The sequence below is a fragment of the Homarus americanus genome, unplaced genomic scaffold, assembly GCF_018991925.1.
Source record: "Homarus americanus isolate GMGI-L3 unplaced genomic scaffold, GMGI_Hamer_2.0 scaffold31037, whole genome shotgun sequence".
Classification (NCBI taxonomy): domain Eukaryota; kingdom Metazoa; phylum Arthropoda; class Malacostraca; order Decapoda; family Nephropidae; genus Homarus; species Homarus americanus.
Window position 1 is genome coordinate 248,132 of NW_024722227.1, and position 24,344 is coordinate 272,475.

Below are 24,344 nucleotides of genomic sequence, written 5' to 3' on the forward strand. Positions count from 1 at the left end.
TGGAAATTAAAGGACCCTTCAGGAAATAGGCTGTTTTGTCAGATAGTCCTTGGTAAAGTAAAAGCACTAGATGTTGATGATGAGAAACACATGTTATATATTGTAATGCGGTATTTGAGGTATTAAACACTGTTCTTTTTTTTATAATTGCCACCACTCATCAGCTTTCTAGCCATTCAGCCAGTCTGTCTGGGGTTTTATTTTGTAAGGACCTTCATTGTGCAGTGTTAGTATAGGAAGAAACCAGAGTGTCCATAAAATGTTTCTGAAGGGTCACACTGGTTAACACCCATCTCACATCTGACCCACGGCGGGGATCGAACCTGGGACACATTCAGAGACACAAGCATCACTTTTACTTTTTTTATGGCTATGATAGTGTGCAGCTCTATACTCGTTTGATAATATTTGCCCATATTTCATACATACTCCTCCCCATAATTTATTCCCTGAACAAGAAGCTTATATCCTATGTACTTCAGATTATGTAATAGAAAATTTGCTATTATAAACAATTGATTCCTGAAAATAATATGGTTCAAAGTTATTTTCTGTTCTATTAATAGCTTTAAGAATTATATTAAGTAAATAAAATAAGCTTTACGAATTATATATACTGTAATTTCTTATGAGACCATTGATTCATGACCTGGAGATAATATTAAGGATACCGTAAATTTAAGTTATTTTGGGTTATTATTATTTGAAGAACAACGAATTAATTTAATTATAATAGAAAAATGTAACTGGTTGCCTTTCTCGTACAGTGATATATTTATTAATAACGTGAGAAATGACGATTATATAAAGATTTAAAGGAGAAAAGTGAGAGGAAGTTGACAGGTTGATGTTTGGAGTAAGAGGAAATAACGTAAAATTAAGTGTAGATAAAAGAAAAAAACATTTATTAATGCTCATACCAAGTGTGCACATCAAACTAACCATTTTTATTGAGTCTGTTCTGTACCTGAAGAACAGCTCACAGCCACCCAGGGAGTAGCTGCCTGCAATCTTGTTATTCTTATCTTTCTAAGGTAACTTCCAGAGAAATTCTAAATCCAGATATTGTTACACTTGAATTGTTGTATTTTCCAGGGTTCATGATTTTTCTCAATATTTCTTATCTTATGTAATTGCCTTTGGCAAATTGAGAAAAATAATCACTGAAATATGACTGATTTTAGTAGGATGGAAAACTGTGGGATTTTGGTCCATTTCTGGGTAATTTATGAGGAAACAACAACTACCAGAAAACGTTAATAAATCATCTGTTGTGGACAGAGCATAAAAGAAGAGGGAATTTACAGGGTAAAACATGGAACATGTGACAGTAATTTCATGCCCCTTGATGCTTTGTAGATGAAGAAATACATTTTTTACCATAAATATTTTGCCGCCAATTCAACTTTAGAGCCAATTGTTCTCGTCTGCTCTTAAACTATAATGTTGTTGATTCTGGTACAGTATTTGAAAGCATATAAAAATGATGGAGGCTCTCATTGGAGGCTTTACCATATCTATTGGCTTGGTTGTCTTTGTTTTTAATTGAATAGGTTTCACTTTCCTTGGGGATTTTTTATGGCGTGTGCAAATCCTTTTCTTCTTTGTACATATGGTTTTTGAACCTCTTCTATGTATAATCGACGAGATTCATATATAGTAGTTGGAATCGAATCTCATAATATGGGTTTGGAAACATTTTCAAATTCTTTCAAGTATCATTGGATTCTAAGTGAACTGTATGGTTCTATACTTATTGCTCATTGTTCTTCCTCAGAGAGAAACAAGCCATCTTGTTTTTCAATGGTGTACAGTAGTTATGACGTCCTGTTCGGGTTGTTGTTTCTCGTATTGCAAGTTAACTGTGCTTGTGGAGGATCAAGACTGCCCTCTGGTTAGGTTAGGTAATGTTAGGTCAGGTTCTCTTAGGTTTTGTGTATTGTCATTTCCATTTTCTTGTTTAGTATCATGCATACACCATTTCATTATTTTTTTTTCTAGCAATAACCGTCTCCTCCACCTTTACCCATTTCTGGTAAAATTGGACATCTCCTGTTTAACCTATAAATCTTCTCTTCGTAGAAAATATATGCTGTTGCCTTAATTTCTGTTAACATATATGGATAACTCATTTGTTCACGCACCAATAGTGCATTTAACTTATGCTTCTAGCCTTCAAACTTGAAGTGTTGCTTGAAAAACCCTCAGACACTGTTCTGAAGTATGCTGTACTGTATACTGTAGAACAGTATTTTCATAATAATCCTGGTTATTTATACCTCAATGTCTTGGGACATGTTAAAAGTTATTCTGGCATTATAATAAGGCTACCTATTAATTACTTTTTTACTTTTTTGCAGGTGTGATTGTTAAAACATCAAATAGGACAAAATAACAAACAAAAAATTTTCAATATTCAGTGTACTGAGGAGTATCTTTCATAATCATGGAACATAAACATACAGAAGAATCCAACACCCACAAGAGGATACTCAGTACCAACCACCACAATAGTCTTGTGCCTGGTTTGCAGGTCACCTTCTCTCGAACCATGACACAGTCCACACCTACAGGATCTGGAGGAGATACTGCCCAATCTTCATCTTTGCTGGGATCAGAGTTTTGTGAATTAGCTTCAAAATTTGATAGGGAAAGCTTGATTAAGGTTGATTCAATGCTTGCACATCCTTGTCGATATTTAGAGGAGGTGCCAATCTTTGAAATAGATGAGACTGATGGAGAAGTCCAACATAATGATCTTTCTGACACTAATGTTGGCTTAACAGAGAGAATGTCAATTCTTGACACTGCTGGATTAGACTCTTCCACAAATTTTGAAGCAAGGACTGAAGAGAGTTCAGGGATTTTGGCTGATGTAGAAGAAAGTGGAGAGCCAAAAGAAACAAAGATGGATTTATTGAAGCTGAACTCTGCTCCATTCTTGGTGAGTGAAGAAGGTGTGATGTTTCAGTGTTTCCCTATATCAGAAAAGGAAGTTATTATTGTAAGTTTGGATGATAATTCCCTGTTGATAAATGATTCCCTTACTGGCCATGTAACTGCTTCTTCTGAGCCAGATTCTGTAGGAGGCACTTCCCATTTAAGAATATATCCTGCTAACAGTAGTTCCACAGAAGATAAACTTAACATAGAAAAGACTGACTCACCAGTTCATCATATAGATGTACCTGCATCAGGAACTGGAAACCATGACAATGTTTCATCAACAATCATTCTCACAAACAACAAACATGAAGGTAGTTGTAACGCACCATCGTGTGGCACAACCGAATTAGCTAAATTAACCAGAAACTCGGCTACAATTCACACGAAACATATCAATGAAGTTATTACTTCATCGCTACCTCCCGATGTGATGAAAAATATACAGGTTAACGCCACTGTAAATCGTAAAAGGAAATTAAGTATAATATCTGAGGATGTTCCAGAAGGTCCACGAAAAGAAGCCAAAATTACTCATGCAACAATTTATGCTCCGTTTCATCGAAAACCAAGAACCGTGGCAGCAGACCCAGAAGAACAGGGATCTTCAGAGTGGTTTAGGTGCACAATGTGTACTGATGTTCTTCCATCAGCTGCCACACTTAGACATCACCTGGTTAAACAACATCAGCAGCAGGACATCAAGTCATTCATGGTAAGGATCAGATTACTGTACATGATTTTAGCATAAAAATACAGTTTCTGAATTACTGTGTATGTTGTACATTTCCATATCAACATTATTACTATATGTAGTTACAGTACTGTAGCTACAGTATTTAATGTACTATACAGATAACTTTTATCTTTTCCCAAACATACTTTCTTCAGTACACCAGTAATTAAACCTTATTTTATCTGATTTTAGAATTCCACATTCAACATTCAAGATGTATGTGAAAAAATGCCCTTTTTTTGCAAAGATTTACTGTGTTTAATTTTTGTGCTTAGAATTTAACATCAGTGTTAAAGCACAGCAGTATTATTGTCAGTTTTGACTTCTTGATTTATTCAAACGATGACAGTGTCAAAGTTTAATATTTTTTCAAAAGGTTCCATAAATAATGTTAAACTAAAATGCAAAATGGTTTTGAAAAAGATTTTACTATGTACAGCAATATAGACAGTCTACAGTAGTGCGCCATGTGTCTGTTTTATATTGTAATTGAGAGTTTCTTGTTTGGCAGTGTTTCCTGTGCAAGCATGAGTGTTGGAGTGAAAGTCAACAGGAGTGGCATCTACGTGTTCACCATGGCATTAAGAACAAGGCTGTGGCTTGTTCTGTATGTGGTACGCAGCTGTCCACATCTGCCGAATGTAAGGCTCATGTACGCAAGCACCTCGCTACCCTGGCATGCCCAAGTTGTTCGCGTAAGTTCTCTGCTCAGCATCAGCTAGTAGCACACGCCAAGCAGCACTTAGAGCAGCTACGGCCACACAGCTGCCTCATGTGTGGGGCTCGATTCACCCATTGTGGAGTGCTGCAGGTACATTCATGGCGTCACAGGCCTCAGAAGTGTCCTCAGGAGGAGTGTGAGCATATAGCTGAGGATGAAAGCTGGCTTGTAGTCCATCTTCAAAATCAGCACAAACTGACAGGCAAACAGATCCATAGTATTATATCCCCTCGAGATGCATCTGATCGTCGTATGGATATATTATTAGATAAATATTCATCCTTATGTGAAAACCCTCTGGCTCTCCTCAATTCATATAAAGTTGATGATTATTTAACTTTAGAGAACTTGAGCTTTTCACCCAATGCAGTTTCAGGTGTCCAACCAAGGAGAAACAAAAATGTTGTAGATTTAGAATCCAGCTCAGTCAGACAGTCTGAGGCTACAGATAGTGAGGATTGCAACATATTTAAAAATGTTGTGAATTGTTTGGTGGAGGCTGTAGCAGGTGTTGAGGAGGAAGAGAAGAAAGCAGTAAGAAGAGAAGAGGAGGTACTGCAGAAGGTTATGGAGGAAGGACCAACTCTGTACCGTTGTGGGTTATGCAACATATATTTGCCCTCAGCAGAGGAACTTGCCACACATAAAGCTGGACACAATCAGGTATGTATTACCTTTAACAAACTGGTAACTCTTAAATAAAGATATGTTCCGGTACTCTTGCTTTTAATTTCTGGAAGTTGGAGTGTCGGTGTTAATGGCAAAGATTGACATTATTCTGGAGAGTTTTTGAAAATCAATTACTGTACAGGTATAAGAGGAATGCAATATTGGGTGGATTAAAGCAGGTGCATGTAATCTCATTTATGGCTAAGAAGTCATCAATGACTGACCTGTGAGATACCTTCACCAGTGTCTGCTATTACCATGGTGTTGTACACCCACTAAAAAATTATTCAGCACCCGTGTCATATTGTATCACGCCGTAAGGGTGCCGAATAACTTTTTAGTGGGTGTACATGATTAAGCACCAGTCTATAGTCATATAGATCATTTTCAGCTGTAAAAATACTTCATTAGTCAGCAAGCCAGGAATAAATCCACTTTTAATTCCTAGTGAAGTTAGCACTGGAAGGGTCCGAGTTAACACCATCAAACTCATCTCGGTATATGTTATGGCTTGTAATAGGGAGTGCAGGTTAGCCAGGGTTAAGCATGGAGTCCTGGTCAACAACTGTACAGTACTCAATATGTACAGCATAATAGGCTTTATTTACAAATGTGTTCTTGAATATTTTTCAAAAATTCTCTTTATGAGATTTTTTATTCATATTCACTAAAGAAACTACCAGACTAAAGTAGGCACTGCCCCAAATCCCATGAGTGCCCTTATTACTGAGGTTCCATTCTAATATTATCAACAAATTTTAATTGGTTTTCTACAACAACTTCACAAAGTCATAATCAATCATCATGGCAACCAGATTCCAAATTATTATGTTATTTTTACCAGATACTGTATAATTTCAATTAAAAGTGCTGTACTGTAAAAATATAAAAAGTGTAAAGTTCTGTACTAAACTAAAGAATAAATCCCCAAACCCATATCAGTAGACTAATGAAGTACTGTACTGCTGCTTCATTACTTACCAAGTCTTGTTTAGATGTGTCACAGGTCACATCCTTCCTCTCCCTGGTGATAAGACGAGACTGTACACTTCACTCATTCTTTTATGAGAATCTAGAGGTCCAAGACTATACTGTACTATAGATACATATGTCATCTGTGAGAGTGCTTTTATCTCTTATTATTGTTGTGATGGAATTACTAATAATGATGATAATGATGTGATAATGCAATATATTTTTCTTCAGGCAATTATATGTCTGAAATGCCAGAAGTCATTCCTGAGTGTGAAGCAACTGAAGCGTCATATGACAGTCCATAGCTCTCAAGATACAAGCCAGCAAGGGGCAGACAAAAATAAAGGTGTGTGATTCCGATTTATTTTTGTCAGATGGTGATTGTTGTCTGACATAACATTGGTTATTTTTGCAAACATTACAAATTCTGAACCCGAGACCAACAGATCACATTGTTCTTTATTTCATGTGGATTTATTTAGCAACACAGCATTCAAATTCTGTCAGCTTTAATTATGGCAATATCCTTTGCAGTTATGCCAGAGCATCGATGTCTAGAATGTGGGAAGACCTGTGGATCAGAATCAGCTCTCAGTAGACACCGTGGCACACATGCACGTTCTCTTGGCCGGCATCAGTGTCAGACTTGCAAACGTCGCGTGAGAACACGGGCCCATCTCATAGAACACATGGCTCGTGTACACAAAGTATGGAATAAAGGGCTGCTGTAAATTGGTTATTTTCATGATTTAGTTATCTGAACTCTTTACAGTATTTGTTTATAATCACAATGCCAGACGTATGGTTTACATCCATTTTTTTTTAGAAATATTACTTCATTGTCCTTCCTGATTTTTGATGATATCTCTATCAATATATTTTACATGGTGGGTTCTCTTAATGAAGGCCATGGTCTTGATTATTTAACTCTTGGTATTTAACAGTTTGATGCTTAATGGGGATATTATAAAATGAGATTAAAGGTTTTAATATTGGGTATTTATTTTATCCTCAGATAAATCATGAATCAAAAAAGCTGCAGTGTTCCATGTGTGATAGAAAATTTACAACCAAAACTCATCTTGAGTCGTAAGTTCTTTTTTAAAATGTCTCGAGTCTTTTGTAATGTAACGCTTCCTTAGTTTGCACTTTTGTTTTTGTGTCAGAGTTTTGAAGTATTTCTGACCAATGAAACTTTTCATTTGTTTTACATACTTTAGCCTTTGGATGTGAATAAGTCAATATAAATATCATAGAAATGATACAACATACTTATGGTGCATACAGTAACACTACTGTATTGACAAATTATATACAGTACTCCATTCCATTCCTGTTTGGTTAAGAATCACAATTACTACTTGTTGATGCTCCATTTGTCATGAATTAGCGATTGACTGAAGAGAAGAAGTGAGTGACCTGTTTTTCTTTCCTCCTATTTTAAAGGAATTAGAAATCAGCAGGAACTGTAAGGATTTACATGTGAAATTCCTTTTATGGCATAAAAAGTTTGGAAATCACTTGAGGAACTGAAAAGTGTTGATCCTTGACATAAATCCTAAATGGATCTCGAGTTTACTACAGATCCTGAGCCATCTTGGTGACTGGTGAGAGAGGTGCTGTTCACAGGTGGCAACAGTATCTGGCATTTGTTTCACAGAGTCAGTATACTGCAGTTAAATATACCTTAATGGTGGGCTTGCCAAAGGATGGTTAGCGTATGGATTTCAGAGACCACACTTTTCTTCCTTTTGGTCATAAAATGGAGTTTCTCACATCAGTTCTTCATGTTTTCCACTACAGTGCTTAAATATAATCATTTGAACATTTTCTTCATGTATATTGTCTTCACTTCTTTTATCACCTTAATTCTCAATTGTATGGTATAAAGTATTGTACTTTCCTGAAACTGCTGTATGTTTTTTAAGTTTAGATCCAATTCTATTTCATATTGATTCAAAATTCACCTCCACTTAATTACACCTTTTTGTATGGTCGAAGCTTCATTTCAAATTGATTGATTTTTTGTTGTGATTAATATTGTTGAATTAATTATTTCATTACTTTTCTCCTTGAACGTGCATTTCCTCCACTTAGGCACTTGGTTAGCCATGGTGAGAAGGAACCACTTTGGTCATGTGACAAATGTGGCCGTAATTATGTTCGTCCTCGCAGTCTGCAGCGACACATGGCTACCCATGATTTCAAGTTTGCCTGCAGCAATTGTGATGAAACCTTTATGTCTGCTCGTCGTCTGGCTATCCACGCTAGAACCCATGATCCTTCACATAAAACAAAGTAATTATCTAATTTTTTTTTTAGTTAATTATTTGTGGTATATTTTCATACATAGTCTATTGTGCATTTCTTGAAGTTTACAATCTCTTTGACAGATTTTTATAAAAGTATGGAATGATATTACACTCGGGGTTGCCACAGGTCAGGTAGTTTATTTTTTAAATTTATGTGGCAACCCTGTACATGTACTGTGTATTGTATGCATTAATGGTGATGGTCATTGTATAATGACAGCTGAATATTACAATTTCAGGCTGTCATGTCCCAAGTGCCCACAACGCTATGCATATGCGAGCCAACTTCAAGTGCATATGCGAATCCACACAGGGGAAAAGCCTTATGTGTGTGAGACATGTGGCAAATGCTTCAAACGTCTACAAGTTAGTAGTGAGACGAATCACTGTGCTTTATTTCTTCTTGCTAGTTACCTAGATGACTGCAGTATTACTGTAGCTGTATTATTTGTCTTTGTACTTTTAATTTCAGGCTGTCATGTCCCAAGTGCCCACAACGCTATGCATATGCGAGCCAACTTCAAGTGCATATGCGAATCCACACAGGGGAAAAGCCTTATGTGTGTGAGACATGTGGCAAATGCTTCAAACGTCTACAAGTTAGTAGTGAGACGAATCACTGTGCTTTATTTCTTCTTGCTAGTTACCTAGATGACTGCAGTATTACTGTAGCTGTATTATTTGTCTTTGTACTTTTATCTTCATTTGATCACCCACTCACAGCTTGCTCTTAACTCTACATTTGCTGTAAACATTTTCATCCAATGGTAATATTGCTTTGCACTGTTGTTAGTTCTATTGATGTGTTTCCAAGGAATAAATAAGTGAAACTTAAAACCTGTTTCTGTCATCCTTGACGAAATGCCAGGTGATTTAAGATGACATGTTACACAGCTCTGCCTGTTATGGGATAATTTTACTTCAGATTTTGGTGTCTGGCATGAGGCTTTAGAGAGCATAGTCTTGTGTAGCTCAATTTGGAATTTAAAGAAAGTTCCAGTTTGAATATTGGTTGGGAGAGGTGCATTGAGTGAGCCACCAGTCCCTAGAGGTAGTCAGATCTACACCTAATATACACTCTTGAGTACACCTTTGTGTTTTGTATTAGGACATATAAGAAAATTTGCAGGGCTCTGACAGCTGGTTAGCAACATGTTAGGTCATTTAGTGAGGGCAATCAGGTCACTGATATGTTACATGTTTAGCTTGAGCTAAGCCCTTACCTTACACTGTTAGTTATCCACTATACTGTATGGTGATGCTAATTATTTAGGGAATATTTCCTGCTCCCCATAATTGCCTCAACTCAAACTTTCTTTTTGTTAATCCAGCAATGCCGAGCACACCATCGTATGATCCACGGAAACCACAAAGAAGCGTGTCTTGAATGTGGCAAGACATTTGGAGACAAGACTAATCTTCTGCGTCACCGCCTAATGGTTCATCATCATCTCAAACGCTGGGTAAAAGAGATAAGTTGAGCCTGTCAAACCAAGATATATATTGTTGTGGAGATAATACCAGTACAGTACTGTGCTTGTATAGAGACAGCAGCACATAATGCACCAACAGTAGCATACCCTTTTCTCTCTCTACATTTTTATGATTAAAGTACTGTACAGTATTGTTTCAGGTGTCTTACTGGGTTTTGTAGCTAAACATTTATCCTTTGAATTTTGCGAGAACTATTGTAATAATTTTTGTTAATAATGGATTAGAACTCAAGCTGTTTAGCATGTGATAATAACAAGTTAAATCTTTCACTCAAAGTGCATTAGATAATTTGAAATCATTCCAGTTACTGTATATAAAAAACTAAGCATCAGAAATTTAAGATCACTTATCGTTGACTTCTGCTCTAGGTGTGTGGTGTCTGTGCACAAAGTTATGCATATTCCCAAGACCTTAGAAATCATCTCCAGAAGCAACATAATCTGGCTTTTGAAAGGCTTGATGGAACCAACAAGAAATCCAGACATGAGGTAGGATGGTAAATTGATCCTGAAAGAATAAAAATTATTTAGATTTATCAATACCTGTAAAGTACAGTATGTGTTGTACAATTATATATATTTATCAACTGAGAAATTTGGCAAGATTTCTGTGAACTGTGTTATCCATTCCTCTTAGAGTTCATGCTAGTGTGTGTGTGCGTGTATATATATTTATTTATTTATTTATTTATTTATTTGTGTGTGTGCAGTCCCATACCTTATACAGTATTTCCTCTTAAAATACATAGATTAATATAGAGCAATTCACCTTTTGGGGGGGGGGGGAATTTTGACCCCATTCTTATGATATATGAAGGCCCTACAACAGTATATTATTACTGTATTTCACTGATGTGCGCTACCATCCTCCATCATGGTGAATTGTAACCAAGGAAGGGGTAGGATGCTTGGAACATGTGTGATGAGTGTAGGAGGCTCACAGGGAGATGTTATTGGCTCACACAGGACAAGGTACTGGTAATTAAAAATACAGAAGGAAAATAAATATCTTTTAAGAACAAATAGAGCTCTTAACAGCTTTATACAGTAAATTTTCCTAGGATGATCAGAACACCATAAGGGTTGTTAAAGTCTCTTGGTGTGATTGGGTGATGATTCGTCTTTTCAACAATCGTACCTCATTTAAATATGTCCTATCACTGGATACTGTACTCTATGACACTGGTACATTATCTTGGCGTGTCCATTAAGCCGAGGCTTGTGGGTCTCTCTTTAACTCTCGGCAATAAGATGGGGTTTCATATTTGATTAATTTATTTTTGGACTTATAACTTAAAGTTGTACTGTATTGTATATTACTAAAGCTGCGAGATTCTGTACATCAGCATTATTTAAATTATGGTTATATTGTCCGTAACTGCATTTTCAGGTTTATGTTGTGCCAGAAATGGGTAGTCAAGACCTCAATCCAATTATGGAACAAGCTGTGGAAAGTGTGTGCTCTCTGGAGCGTCGCAAAGTACAGCAAGTTTTATGTGGCTTCTCCGGCACAGTGAGGAAAACAAGAAAATCTGGAAGTGAGAATGCAGAGGAAGTTGACAACCCAGATGACCCAACTTCACTTCAAGATAGTCCTTTAGCCATTGCATCTCTCGCAGTAAATGACCCTCCACCTACTCAGGAGACTCCTCTGAGAGCAACATCTATATTAGTTCCCTCTGCAACAATATCAATTCCCACTGTAATTGAAAATAGCCACATTCAGCCAGAACATAAAGGTGGTCAGAATGTAACAGCAACAGTAGAAGGAGAGGTTCAGGGTTTTGTGAGGGTGTCTGGGGTTACTTGTGCTGAGTGTGGGGTTGAGGCTACCACACCCTTACAGTGTGGACCATGTGGGGCATTAATGTGTTCACAAACACACTTGGATCTTCATGTTGCATCAAATCATCATGTGATGTTTCAGTGTTCTGTGTGTGGTCTGCATTATGGAAGTCAGGCAGATTGTGTGGCTCATGTAACAGCAGTTCACTCATCTCACTTGCTGGCAGTTCAGGGGGGTGCAGCAACCTACCTTACCCCACAATCATCTCAGCCCATTCAGATAAATAATGGGGGTAATATGCAGTCTCAAATCTGCATGCCCCTCAATAACTCACAGTCCACCCCACAATGTCTCTTGCAAGTAGGGGACCGTTCACCACAGGTGCCTCTCATCATTGCACCAACTACAGCGAATGTGACTACACAGCAGCTAGAAACCAATAATGTAATTCTTCAGTATCCAAATGTCAATGTTCTTCCTGCAGGCTTTTCTGCTGTACCTCATTCAACAGCATTAAACCCTACCAAGAATCAAGAAAAGCAAGCAGTATTTACAATGACAGGTTTTCTGGCAGGCCCTCAACAAACACAGCCAAAGCATCAAAGAAAAGTTAATCATGTACTAGACAAACAAGAGAAACAGCCATCATTATGCACCATCACAATTCCCAATAGTAGTGATGGAGGTGTTCTGCTTCCTGCAGGTGATTCTGCTGCTGTAAACCTTTCTGTAGGGCAGAATACAGCTATGCTCCCTGCCATCCTTCCCCACCAAACCAGCAATGGGGAAAACTCTGCTTTTATTATGGGAAATGCAGGCATTGGTACTACACAGAATGATAGTGCCCCTGTCTTGTTAATGGGTTCATTGCCTTTTAATAGTGTATCAACTGGATCCACTACTCTTCTACCTCAACCAAAGGTAAATTACCATATTGATATTTGTGAGAGGTATACTTCAATGTTTGTCATACAGATTACACAAATGTGAGAACTGGTTAATGGTAGGGAGAAATTGTAAAGGTTAATCTAATTTGATGAGTTTCATTATTTTACAATACACTACTGTATATGAAAATCATTTGATAGCATTTATTCTTATATCTCATTATTTGCTCTGGAAAGTATTGATTGATCTGAGTTACAGTTCTTTGTATTGCAACCCTCCAGAAACTTTAAAGAATAAAGTCATCTTAATTGTAATTTATTAAATTTTTTGGATCACGTCCACTAATTAAATAATCTTTTAACAGCCGTGCAACCTCAATAATCAAGCAAACACATCCATGGCCAGTGTCCTCCTCACACTGGCTGAACCTTCTCACAATGACCCTATGTCATCATTCATGCCAAGTGAATCATCAAGAGTTGCAGATGAACAAGTGAAGCAACACTCTCCCTCATCAGTGCTAGTCAATAACCTCCCACTGCAGAAAACTGTTGAAGGTAAGTCAGGGTTGAGGTTAAGTACAGAATGTTTGTCAATGCTGAGATTTTATGGAAAATGTTAGTTAGTTTTGAGATTAAGTCAGAGGCCTGAATGTTATTACTAAGTGGGAAGATCATAATAAAATATGTTCTTATACATACAGTACGTTCTCTGCTCTTACGTGTATTTGAGCTCATGTAAAAAAAAAAGGAGGGGCGAGGAATACAGTAGGTTCTTGCTTTATGTGAGGGATATGATCCTCGGTATACTTGCATAAATCGAATAATAGGTTAAAATAATGCAAAAACTAGGGATGTGGCTACTTTAACACACAAAACAGTAGTTAAAAATAATAAAAAATATATAAATGAAAGTTTGTTAAGTATTGTACTCACCTACAGATACAGACAAGACAGGTAGGTTTGTGTGGTAGTGACCTGCATGTGGTGTGGTAAGGGTGGAGTAGGGTCATCTTACTGTCACTGCTGGACGTTGCTGGTATCGTGACATCTAGAGGTGATACCAAGGAACTGCTGGGAGGTGCAGTAGGTGTCATGACAGAGGTTGATGGGCCAGGTGAGTCAGCAGGTGTGGAGCTTGGAGTGAAAGGCTTGACAAATGCATGATGTTTGGCTTCTTGGTCAATTGTTCCTATTGGTCATGAGTTCCTTATAGGGGGCAGCAAGTCCAGCAGTCAAGTTGTACAGGTATTTAAATTACAGGCTTCTTTCCAGGTGAGGGTCCATGTGAGGTGCTCTATGTCTGTCCAACTGCAGTTAAGCCTCCAGAGCAACAGTGCTCCATGCCATAGTTTAGACAGGGAAACATTTACCAGTGCCCAGAAAAATTCCATAGATGTGCAATTTTTTTTTGGGGGGGATAAGAGAATTTGTCTCAATACCCAGAAATCTCTCAAACCCATAAACGCTCTGCACCAATTGTTCCTATTAACGGGAATATTACTATCAATTTATCTCTTATGGAAGAGTACCCCCCACCAAGCCTTTTCACTCCAATATTAACTTATTATTTGACTGTTTTGCATATTTCATATTTATACTGTGTAGATAAAGTTTTAATTATTTTGCTTTACAGAACAGTCAAACACTGAAGATAGTTCAAACCTTCTACAGTCCATAGTGGGACTTCCTGTACCAGATGAGGAAGGGATTCATGGACCAACTTCATCAGCCCTTCATGATACACTAGTCACTGAGGATCAGGCTGTAAGACATTTTGAAAATAGATTCAGACTATTATTGTCACTTACCCAGTAAAGGGTTTTTCCTGTAGGGTCACATGTAAACAGTTCCTCCAAAATTTACAGTTTTGATCACCTTTCACTCTTATATACTTTTCTCTTTGTTACATATTGACTTACATTGTCTTTAACTATGCTTATTCCCTTGACAGAAGCTCTAACGATGAGTCAAGTGTCATGGTGGTTTAGTGTAGGGCTCATTACTAAAAAATGCATTGTTACTCTATAGCCTATATACTGTATAGAGAGAGAAGGTGTTCTGAGACATTTTGAAAGGTTTTGATTAAGGTAAAAACCAACTTAGAACAAATGGAATGACAGTTAAGAATGATAAAGGGGATTTGTTTTGGAAGTATTAGGATATGAAAGTGAGATGTATAGCATATTTTGACCATTTACTGCATATAACAGATGAGGAGAAACAGATGTGTGTCATTTTATTTGGGACATGGAGGAATGATAAGTATAAAGCTGAAAGAGGAAAAATTTTATGTTAGGAAGAGGTGAGACAGACTCAAGAATGGTGAGGCACATGGTGTGGTTGATAAACAGTGTGTGTATCCAGGAGGAGATGGTCATGAGACAATGTGGAATAATTGGTGAAGGAGATACCCCAGACAGGGATTTGTAACAATACTATACTAGAAATGTAACAAATGAATCATGTACAGGGGAGCATTCTTAATATCATGAAGCATTAAATGCATCTTTAAGAGTTTGTTACATACTTGAATGGAATTATTAAACTTTGAACCAAACCTCCTATAAGGGACTAGCATTAAACTTTTAGCAGTCACAGAGGCAACCATTCCTAGGTTGATTGATCAGTAGTTGTGACTGTAACATCCTTGTTTGTCAGGTAGATAGGGAATAAATCATGGGGTAATTTGTCATAAGAAATTTTTGTCATATTTGTAGAGATGTTGGGGTTTTATTGTGATAACATATAATCTTCAAAGTATTGCATGAAATCTACTATGTGTTGGTTTAATCTTCAAAGTAAAGTATTGTACTGGGTTAAATCTACTATGTGTTGGTTTAATATTCAAAGTAAAGTACTGTATTGCATGAAATCTACTATGTGTTGGTTTAATCTTCAAAGTAAAGTATTGTACTGGGTTAAATCTACTATGTGTTGGTTTAATATTCAAAGTAAAGTACTGTATTGCATGAAATCTACTATGTGTTGGTTTAATCTTCAAAGTAAAGTATTGTACTGGGTTAAATCTACTATGTGTTGGTTTAATATTCAAAGTAAAGTATTGTACTGGGTTAAATCTACTATGTGTTGGTTTAATATTCAAAGTAAAGTATTGTACTGGGTTAAATCTACTATGTGTTGGTTTAATCTTCAAAGTAAAGTATTGTACTGGGTTAAATCTACTATATGTTGGTTTAATCTTCAAAGTATTGTATGAAATCTACTCTTTGTTGGTTTACCTGATTCTATATAATGTACATTCTTTCATCACTACAGGAAGAAGAAGGTATGAGCCAAAACCCTGTGCACGAAGTGAGTGTAGAAATTATTCAGACTCAACCACGGAGATCCAAGGCCGAGTCACGAACAAAACACTACTGGGAGAAGGAAGCATCACAAACACCAAGGTTTTCCTCGTTTATGCTCTGGAGTGTCTGCTTGAATTACATTTATGCTTTAGAGAAATAACGTGAATTCTTCTTAAGAGCGTTATGTTGTATTATTATCACAGTTCAAGTACTGTATGTCTTCTTCTTAGTGAACATTGCATACACAATCTGGAATTTTCTTTTCCAACTCATATGATATAGTTATGCCGCAACTTGTCTGATCATCCCAGCTAACAATTTAGCTCTGTGTCAATTTATGTGGTTATTTATTGTTATTTAATCTACAGATAAGCATGCATTGTTATTACAGTATTATACTTTTTCAGAGATGCAGATAATGAACTACCTAACAACAGTGGGGTTGACCCATCTTACCAGTGTTCCACATGTGGAAAGAATTTCCAGACTTCAGCTCATTTAGAGAGACACCAACGCACACACGACAGTCAAAAATTTAGATGCCAAGTGTGTGATAAAGCTTTTACGGAAAAATACAATTTGAAGACACACATGTTGACTCACACACGAGCACGCCCACATGTCTGCAGTCAGTGCTTCAAGTCATTCAGGTTGGATATTACTGTACTATATGTTGGTGTTTAATATTAATAAATAATTACTGTATCGAGTATATAGTCTATGTACATCTTGGGCAATTGAAGTTTGGTCAAGAGTGTATGGGGTTGGAAACACAGGATTTAGGGACTTTTGACAGGTGTGACAGGCACTATTTCAGAAGTAGTCCAAAACGGTTAACTTGTAGCTACAGAAAATACTTCCGAGTTAGTTAGTTCTTCCTAACCGCAACTATAGTCCTCAAAGGGGATTATTGTGAAGGGTATGTTACCACTGACATTGAATGGTCAGAGTCTTATTTACCACATTAGCATGTGTGCTCCACATTTATCATGTGTCAGCTACATTACAGCATATCAGCATCAAACACATCAGTTTCCTGTCTCATAAACTCTAGTGTACTTACTAGCACCCTCTTACTGATGGAAGTTAACCGCTGCCTCAATGTAATTTTCTATTTTCTTTTGTTTTTGGTTTAATTTATCATTTCCATCTGTTGTCAGCTTATTAACAACATGGTCAATCAGTTGGTTCTTTGTCACAACCTTCATTATCCAGTGTTATTACAGGAGGAAACAGGAGTACTCAGAGAAAATATGTGATGTTTGGTAGAGTCACACTGGATAACACCCTTCTCACACATGACATGAGGATTGAACCTATGATGCAGTAGTGAAAGACAAGCACATTACTGCTGGGCCAATATAGTTTAGAGGTAGGAAGACTTTCAGATTTCATGCTCATATGTCATAAAATTTGATCACCCTCTTCATTTCTGACATGGCCAAATCAATAAAAATCTTGTAATTAAATTTAAAGAGGTGTAAAGAGGTGAGAATTAGTTGCCCATTAGTGTCTTGTCTTTTGTTGCTAACATATTGCTTCTCAACAGATATATGCGTGATCTAACAGAACACAAGCGTACCCATGAAGGATCAAGACCACATGTGTGTAAAATATGTGAGAAATGCTTTGTGCGACGGAGGGATTATACGCGGCATTTTCGGGTTAGTCACAATGTGTTCATCATAGTGTGCATTATGAATCTTTTTTTATATAATTTTAAGCCTGTAAATAACTGTCTTAGTAGATTAGCAACTGTAATAAATACTATTAAGATAATTTTCTTTTACATGAACAATATCGTAATCTTATCTGTAAATCATTTATTTGTTGAGCTCATGTATAGTATACTATATTTGATAGTGTGCTTAGTCATCAAATATGTATATTTTATTTGTTCAATGAGAAATGTAAGATAACGAGGAAAGAGTTTGAGGTTTTGAATGAGATGCTGAAGATGCTAAGAAAGGGGTAAGAGAAAAGTACTGTAGTTGATAATTTTGACATGAATGAAAACTTTGGAGAAAACAGTGACCTGTTCTAGAAGGAGTTAAAGCAATACAATCATTCTTCTTATTTAAGAAAGGGGTGAATTCAAAACACAAACTAAATACTTTCGGGTCCCAAAATTTTGTAAATTGTGAAGTCTTTAACTGTTAATGAAAAAAACAAACAAACAGTAAATCAGTTAAAAGAAAAAATAATGAACCTTTTCAGGGTACTCACCAAAGTGTAGTGTCAAATCTGCATGTTAAGATGGGTGGAGAAGAGGCGTAGTGATGTTACTCCCGTGTGGAGCCGGTGATGGTGGCTGTTGTGGTGATGGTGGCTGATGTACAAGGTTTCTTAAACGTCTGAGAGATGTCTGGATGGCTTTCTTTTTCTTGGCTACATAAAGAGCTCCCTATAACACCAAAGGGCTCCCTCGACTATGTGACAAGAATTTATGATGTGTTCCAGGTTTGACCAAGTTTGAAGCCTTTGACAGCCATTGGTGATGTGATGCTTTAGTGTTAATATTGACTTCTCATCGGTTTCCTCTTTCTTGGCAGCTTTTAGTTCTTGAAGTAAAATGAAATCCTCCTTGAACAAATCTTCTGCATCAGAATCCAGCAACTCTTCCACTGATGTCATCCTGGTCAACTTCATTAAAGCCAGTTTCCCTCGCCAACCTGATAGTTTGTTTATGGATGTCTGGAATGTTATGAAACCCTCGCAGACCATGAATGCATTCCAGCCAGTTTCTTCTATACAGGATTCATGGTAGCTTGCATTACTTCATTCCACAATATGCTGAGGTTGTTTACTGTTTTTTTACACAGTAATTACTGCCATACAAGATTAATTTTTTCCCCAAAAGCCTCCAAAAATCACCCTGCATCTTATATGGGGAGGCGTTCACCAGTACTGTACTTGATTAAGCTCCAAATTCCCCCATTTGACACACAGGTTCCCAGATGACCCCAGAATATGATAAATTATATATAAGATAAAGAAAACAAGTGAAATAGATACAAATATAAAAGGACATAATCGACAAAACCATCACTTAATAACGTTACCATCTCAGCAACGTGGAACTACCTAAATATGTGAAATTATTTGTGCCCCTTCTCTGCTTATCATGAAGGAAACCCATCTATATGTGAGCTAGCATAAGTTAACATGTGGCCACCGTTTTGAATATTGCGGCCACCAAGCCCCACACGACCTGCCATTCACTGGATGAAAACCATTGTTGGATGTATCAAATATCTTGCAAAGCTGTATTTTGTTTACATTTCTTACAACACCATAATCCAGAGAAGATCTTAGATAGATATGTAATGAAGGTTGGTGTAGTTTATTAAATACTTGTTACACTTACTGTACTGTACTTGAAAAAGTTATGAACATATATGGTATGGTTTGGTAAACATTTCAGATTAAAAATCCCATTCAACTCTAATATTTTGCAATGGATTTCTTCCAAGAAATTATCTATCATTCCATGTTGCAATAAGGTCACTTTTAATCCGAGTAAAAGTAAAGATTTAATTAAAAATTATAGTTTGTGAGTAGACTGTGCTTGCAAAAAAAAAAGTTTACTAGTTTATGTACAAGATACACTACAACACTGATGAAGTGTGCAATAGTTAATCAATGTCTCTATACAAACTTAAACACAAGTATACACATAACAAGAACAGTGTTAATCCCAGAACAAGAGTGAAGGCAGTATAGGTTGACATTGCAAAACATAATGGGTGTTTGGGGGGGTTGATAGAGAAAGGAATGAAGAATTAAGAAGACTGTGTGGGATCAAAAAGGTTTAGAAAGTTGAATGGATTAGAACAAAGTTAGGTGTTATGCACATAGCAGGCAAATGAGTTATTAAAAAGACTTATGACAGGATGGTTGAAGACACAAAAGAGTTAATTAGAGATGATAAGGCTATATCCCTCCCTCCCTCCTTTCCCCAACTCTGATGCCTGTGCCTAATAATCTTCTTTTCTTTTCAAGGAACAACATGGTACTCAGCGTCACCAGTGCAAAATTTGTGGCTCTTCATTCAAGCGCCGCGTTTATTTAGAAACCGTTCACATGCGTACACATCAACCACAGATGGATCAAGTAAGTCTTTTAATGAATATAAATTATATAAGAAGGATGTCTTTTATATTTAGGTGTCTGAGATATATTGCTGAGGGGGATGACAGTCACCCTGAAACTACACAACAAATACAGTACAAAGATCTTTATTTATTTCTCGATATCTTTTTATTTTTCATTCTATGGGTAAATATTGAGATGTATATTGAACCGTGAATACTTTTTTTGGAGTAAGAAGAGGGTTTCAGAATATTTAGTAGGTATTATGGTATATTTGAATCTACAGAACTACTGTATGTAAAAATAAACCTTAATGTCACCTAGTATACAGGCACCTTGCAGTTTACGTGATAATTACATTCTTGAAAATGGTTCTGTAAATAAAAAAAACCCGCTTAAATCAAACCATGTAAATAGTGGAGATTAGGTGATTTCATTATTAATAAGACAATACCCAATACGTATTATACCAGTGAAAAACTACAGAAACCTGTTCCAGGAAATATAAAATACTCTGGGCCTTTGTTTGTATCACAAGCATGCTGATGGGAACATTGGGAATATGAAGTGTGATTAATGTTCCACTCTTGGAAATTTCCTTGATCTTCTCTGCATCATCACGAATAGTGCATAAAGTAGATTCACTAAGTTCAAGGGCACGCTTAATATCAGCTGTTCGTTCACTTCTCTCATAACGTTTGAGCACATCCATCTTAATCTCAGTGGTGATGGTCTTACACTTATTAGCACCACTGGTACCAGGAGACCTTGAAGGAAACTTTGGTGGCATGATACAAGGGGCAAAACACATGCAGTATACTGTAGCACAAAATACTATAGCACTCCATGACTATAGACTGTATCCACACAAGGTGCGGAAGCTGCATAACCATGTCACATGTATACGCACTTCTTATATGGCACTGGCAATGTCACAACATTGTATTGCCAGTCCATTGTTGATGTGTCCAAACATAAGTCCACGTAAATTAAAAATAAGAAGTGTAAATGGGCCTCACACATTATTCCCAAAATGGCATAAAACAAACATGTGTAAATTAAGAGGTGTCTTTACAGTATTTAGCCTGTGATCTGTCATCAGGTATATGTAGTAGGTTAATGGTACTGTTCATAAACTGAGCTCAGAATTACACACTGTAGTAGGTTGATGTTGGAGAAAATTGGGATCTTCATCCTTTAACTTAACCAGCCTATTATTTCTCCCTAACTGTGGAGGGAAGAAATGAAGTGTAGAAAGAGTTGATGATAGAGAAGCCAGGTTAAGAGTTGATGATAGAGAAGTCAAGTCAACAGGAAAAGAAGTAAAATATATATGGAAATACTGTAAAAAAAAATATTTGAAATTATTTAATTGAATTTACATCTGCTCCGTGATACAGTAGTTATGGGTAATGCTGTACATGGATATAGAAATCTTTTTCATCTCATTCTAGGTTCCACAGGAGGGTAATAATCCAGTACAGAAGGCAACACACAGCAAAGAAACTAAAGAAGCTAAAGAAAGTCACATGTGTAATATTTGTGGAAGAACCTTTGCTCGAGCTCGTTACTTAACCTCACATTTACGTACACACTCCAGACGTGCAGATTATGTTCGCTGTCCCAGGTGCCCTCGAATGTTTACATCAGAGCAGACACTGAAGGTTAGCAGAGGTTCTCTTAAGTTTGTTATATGTTGCGCACTTTCTTTCTAAAGTCAGTTTTTCTTTACCAGATTATGCTGCAGAATATAATAGTTTGTGTGAGTTCTGTCTACAGGATATCTATTTCATACTTCCTGTACTAACACTGGATAGACCGCCCAAATGGCTAATAAGCTGATAAGTGGCGAATATGATATTAAAAAAAAAAATTGAAATATGCAGCTCAGATTTACATAATGCATGTTTTGTTACTATTAATTAGAGTATAAACTTGCTACTCCAGTGCATATATGGGCTGGAAGACTAGATACACAGATGTGCCCAAACTGTGACCATCATGAGAAAACACTGGCATACTCTTTCTTTCTTTTCAGTTTTACTTGCAATGTTTATACAGTACAGGTATTATGCATTCATGGGCCAAAATTGAAAATTGTTGTATAAACCCATAGTGAATTTAGATCCAGTTAATACATATCATAATAACTGAAGACTAGATCACAAGGAAGCCTTCCATGACCGGGAGACCACTGGTACTCGAGGTTTTAACAATTCAGATTTTGATGTTTATACAGTACAGGTATTATGCATTCATGGGCCAAAATTGAAAATTGTTGATGAAACCCAAAGTGAATTTAGATAATTAGGTTAATACTGTATCATAATAACTGTATTTCTATTTTCTAGGTTCACAAGGAAGCCTTCCATGACCGGGAGACCACAAGTACTCGAGGTTTTAACAATTCAGATTTTGATGATGTTGACCAAAAACCTGTTACTGAGGAAAGTTTCTTCCCAGAGGTACACAACAACAACCTAAACATATTAAAGGCTCCAGACCCAGCATGCTACATCAGACTAGTGCATCCTCCTCAGGTGTAGAGACCTCACACTCAATTTTAATGTCTTCCCAGCTACAATCACTATCACCAGAGGTCACATGCGAGCTGCTACATCCTTCCTCACAGGTAATGCCTAGTGAACATCAATCCCACCATGGCACACACTCACACACTGGGGAGGAGCTGGAGAGAAGTGACCAGCAAGGAATGATGTCACTCAGTGTACATATGGAGGACTGTGTTCCCATTAACTATCTGACTCCTTCATTTTCATCTCCATAAATTAAACATTTGTAAAGAAACTGTTGTGTAATTTAATTTTTGGGGGTACTGGTGAAAAGATTAAAGGTTTATGTTTAATTGTCTAATATTTGAAAAAATAATAATTACCAATTTATAAGCATAAATGAAAAAAAAAATTCTTATTAAAAATTATGTACTGTATCTGGACAAAACCCCTAGTCATATAGCGTATATGGTTATTTTTCAATATCAAGGGTATTTTTTGTTACTGACGTTTTATTTACCTGGAGGCCAGAGAATTATTTAATAAAATTTTATTGGGTGACCAAAATGAAACCCTTTATACTGTTAAGAAAAAGTGGTGGTATATCAGAATATATTTATTAGTACAGTATTGTATATTTTTCTAACTTTAAAGTTTTCATAGTAAAATTACTTGAAAATACTGTACATAGAAACAAATGTTTAGAATTATGCAAAAGAGATACAGTATTGTATTTACACTGTTTTATGGCCATTTTCCATGATTTATCTACAAAATATACAAAAAAAATTCAGTCTTAAAGGTAAAGCTATTTTCCAGATGCAGTAACTAAGGTACTGAATTTCAGTACATGTACAGTAATATCCCTGTTAGCCTGAATCTTTGATCCCAAAACTTTCCATTACCCGCAAAATAAAATTTTACCATTCCGGGATGAATTTCCGAGTGATTGCATCATGCCGACAAGTGTCGAATGCATGGGTGGGTAGGTTGAGAGTGGTCGTGTGCTATGATTGGCTACTACTGTCAGGTGATGACTACATGGAATGTCTATGATTGGTTGATGTATCTCACAGTCTATCTCCTCAGACTCTTGCATCGTGACACTCTTAGTTCATTGTCTGCTGCCATTGTAGAAGCTTGTTCACTCGCTCACTGTGGTTTTTGCATGATCTGTGTTGTGCAGTGCAGTACTTTACATTACTGTACCAGGATATTCGGTAATCAACCAAGAATACAATTAAAGCAGTGTTAGGACATAAAAAGTGATTACAATAATGTATACAGTATTGTACTGTATAGTTAGTAGGTGTGAAAGTACTGTATGTACAGTGCAGTACAGTACTGTACAGTATATAGTAGAGTCAACAGTGTATGCCTACTGTAGGCTAGTGTGTAGAGGGTGATGTACAGTATACAGTGTGTGTACAATTCCTCCTTCATAGTGGGAGAGGAGAGCGACAGTTAGCAAAACCTGCTGCAGTAGGTGGTACAGGACAAAGGCAGGCGATCCTGTATTATAATATCACCATTGGCCTGCCTGTATCACAAGCTCAAGATGACAGCATCTGCTGTTGAATACAGTATACAGTATTGTATACAGTAATAGATTTTGTTTATTTAATATGTAATGTATATTTATAGTAATGTTTGCATAAATAGATACCAGTACCACTCTGTCTGTCCAACTGCAGTTAATTCTCTGTAGCAACAGAAAAATTCTGTACAAGTGTGATTTTTTTCAGGATAGAGAATTTGTCTCACTACCTGGAAATCACTCAAACCCAGAAACGCTCTGTACCATTTGTTCCTATTAACGGGGATATTACTGTAATTATTTTGTCTCAGTTCTATTGTTAATACAAACTTTATACCTGTAGTACTGGTACTTTATCTCAAGACTGAG

At 36.7% G+C, this 24,344-nt stretch overlaps 1 protein-coding gene across 2 annotated transcripts; it reads left to right on the forward strand.

The window, feature by feature from the left end:
• The first annotated feature begins 686 nt into the window (after positions 1-686).
• On the forward strand, positions 687-22,942 carry LOC121862238. Of its 2 annotated transcripts, none has more exons than XM_042360327.1 (19): positions 687-1,034; positions 2,361-3,658; positions 4,191-5,063; positions 6,276-6,390; positions 6,579-6,751; positions 7,060-7,133; positions 8,142-8,342; positions 8,596-8,722; positions 9,688-9,819; positions 10,219-10,338; positions 11,240-12,556; positions 12,888-13,080; positions 14,159-14,289; positions 15,802-15,932; positions 16,241-16,483; positions 17,383-17,497; positions 19,836-19,946; positions 21,380-21,589; positions 22,277-22,942. In XM_042360327.1, the coding sequence occupies exons 2-19, from the start codon at positions 2,447-2,449 to the stop codon at positions 22,469-22,471; spliced, it is 5,673 nt and encodes a 1,890-aa protein (XP_042216261.1). In that variant the 5' UTR covers positions 687-1,034; positions 2,361-2,446; the 3' UTR covers positions 22,472-22,942. The 2 variants fall into 2 exon arrangements, with proteins under 2 accessions (XP_042216261.1, XP_042216262.1); XM_042360328.1 differs by having other exon boundaries at positions 687-856.
• The last annotated feature ends 1,402 nt before the right edge of the window (positions 22,943-24,344 follow it).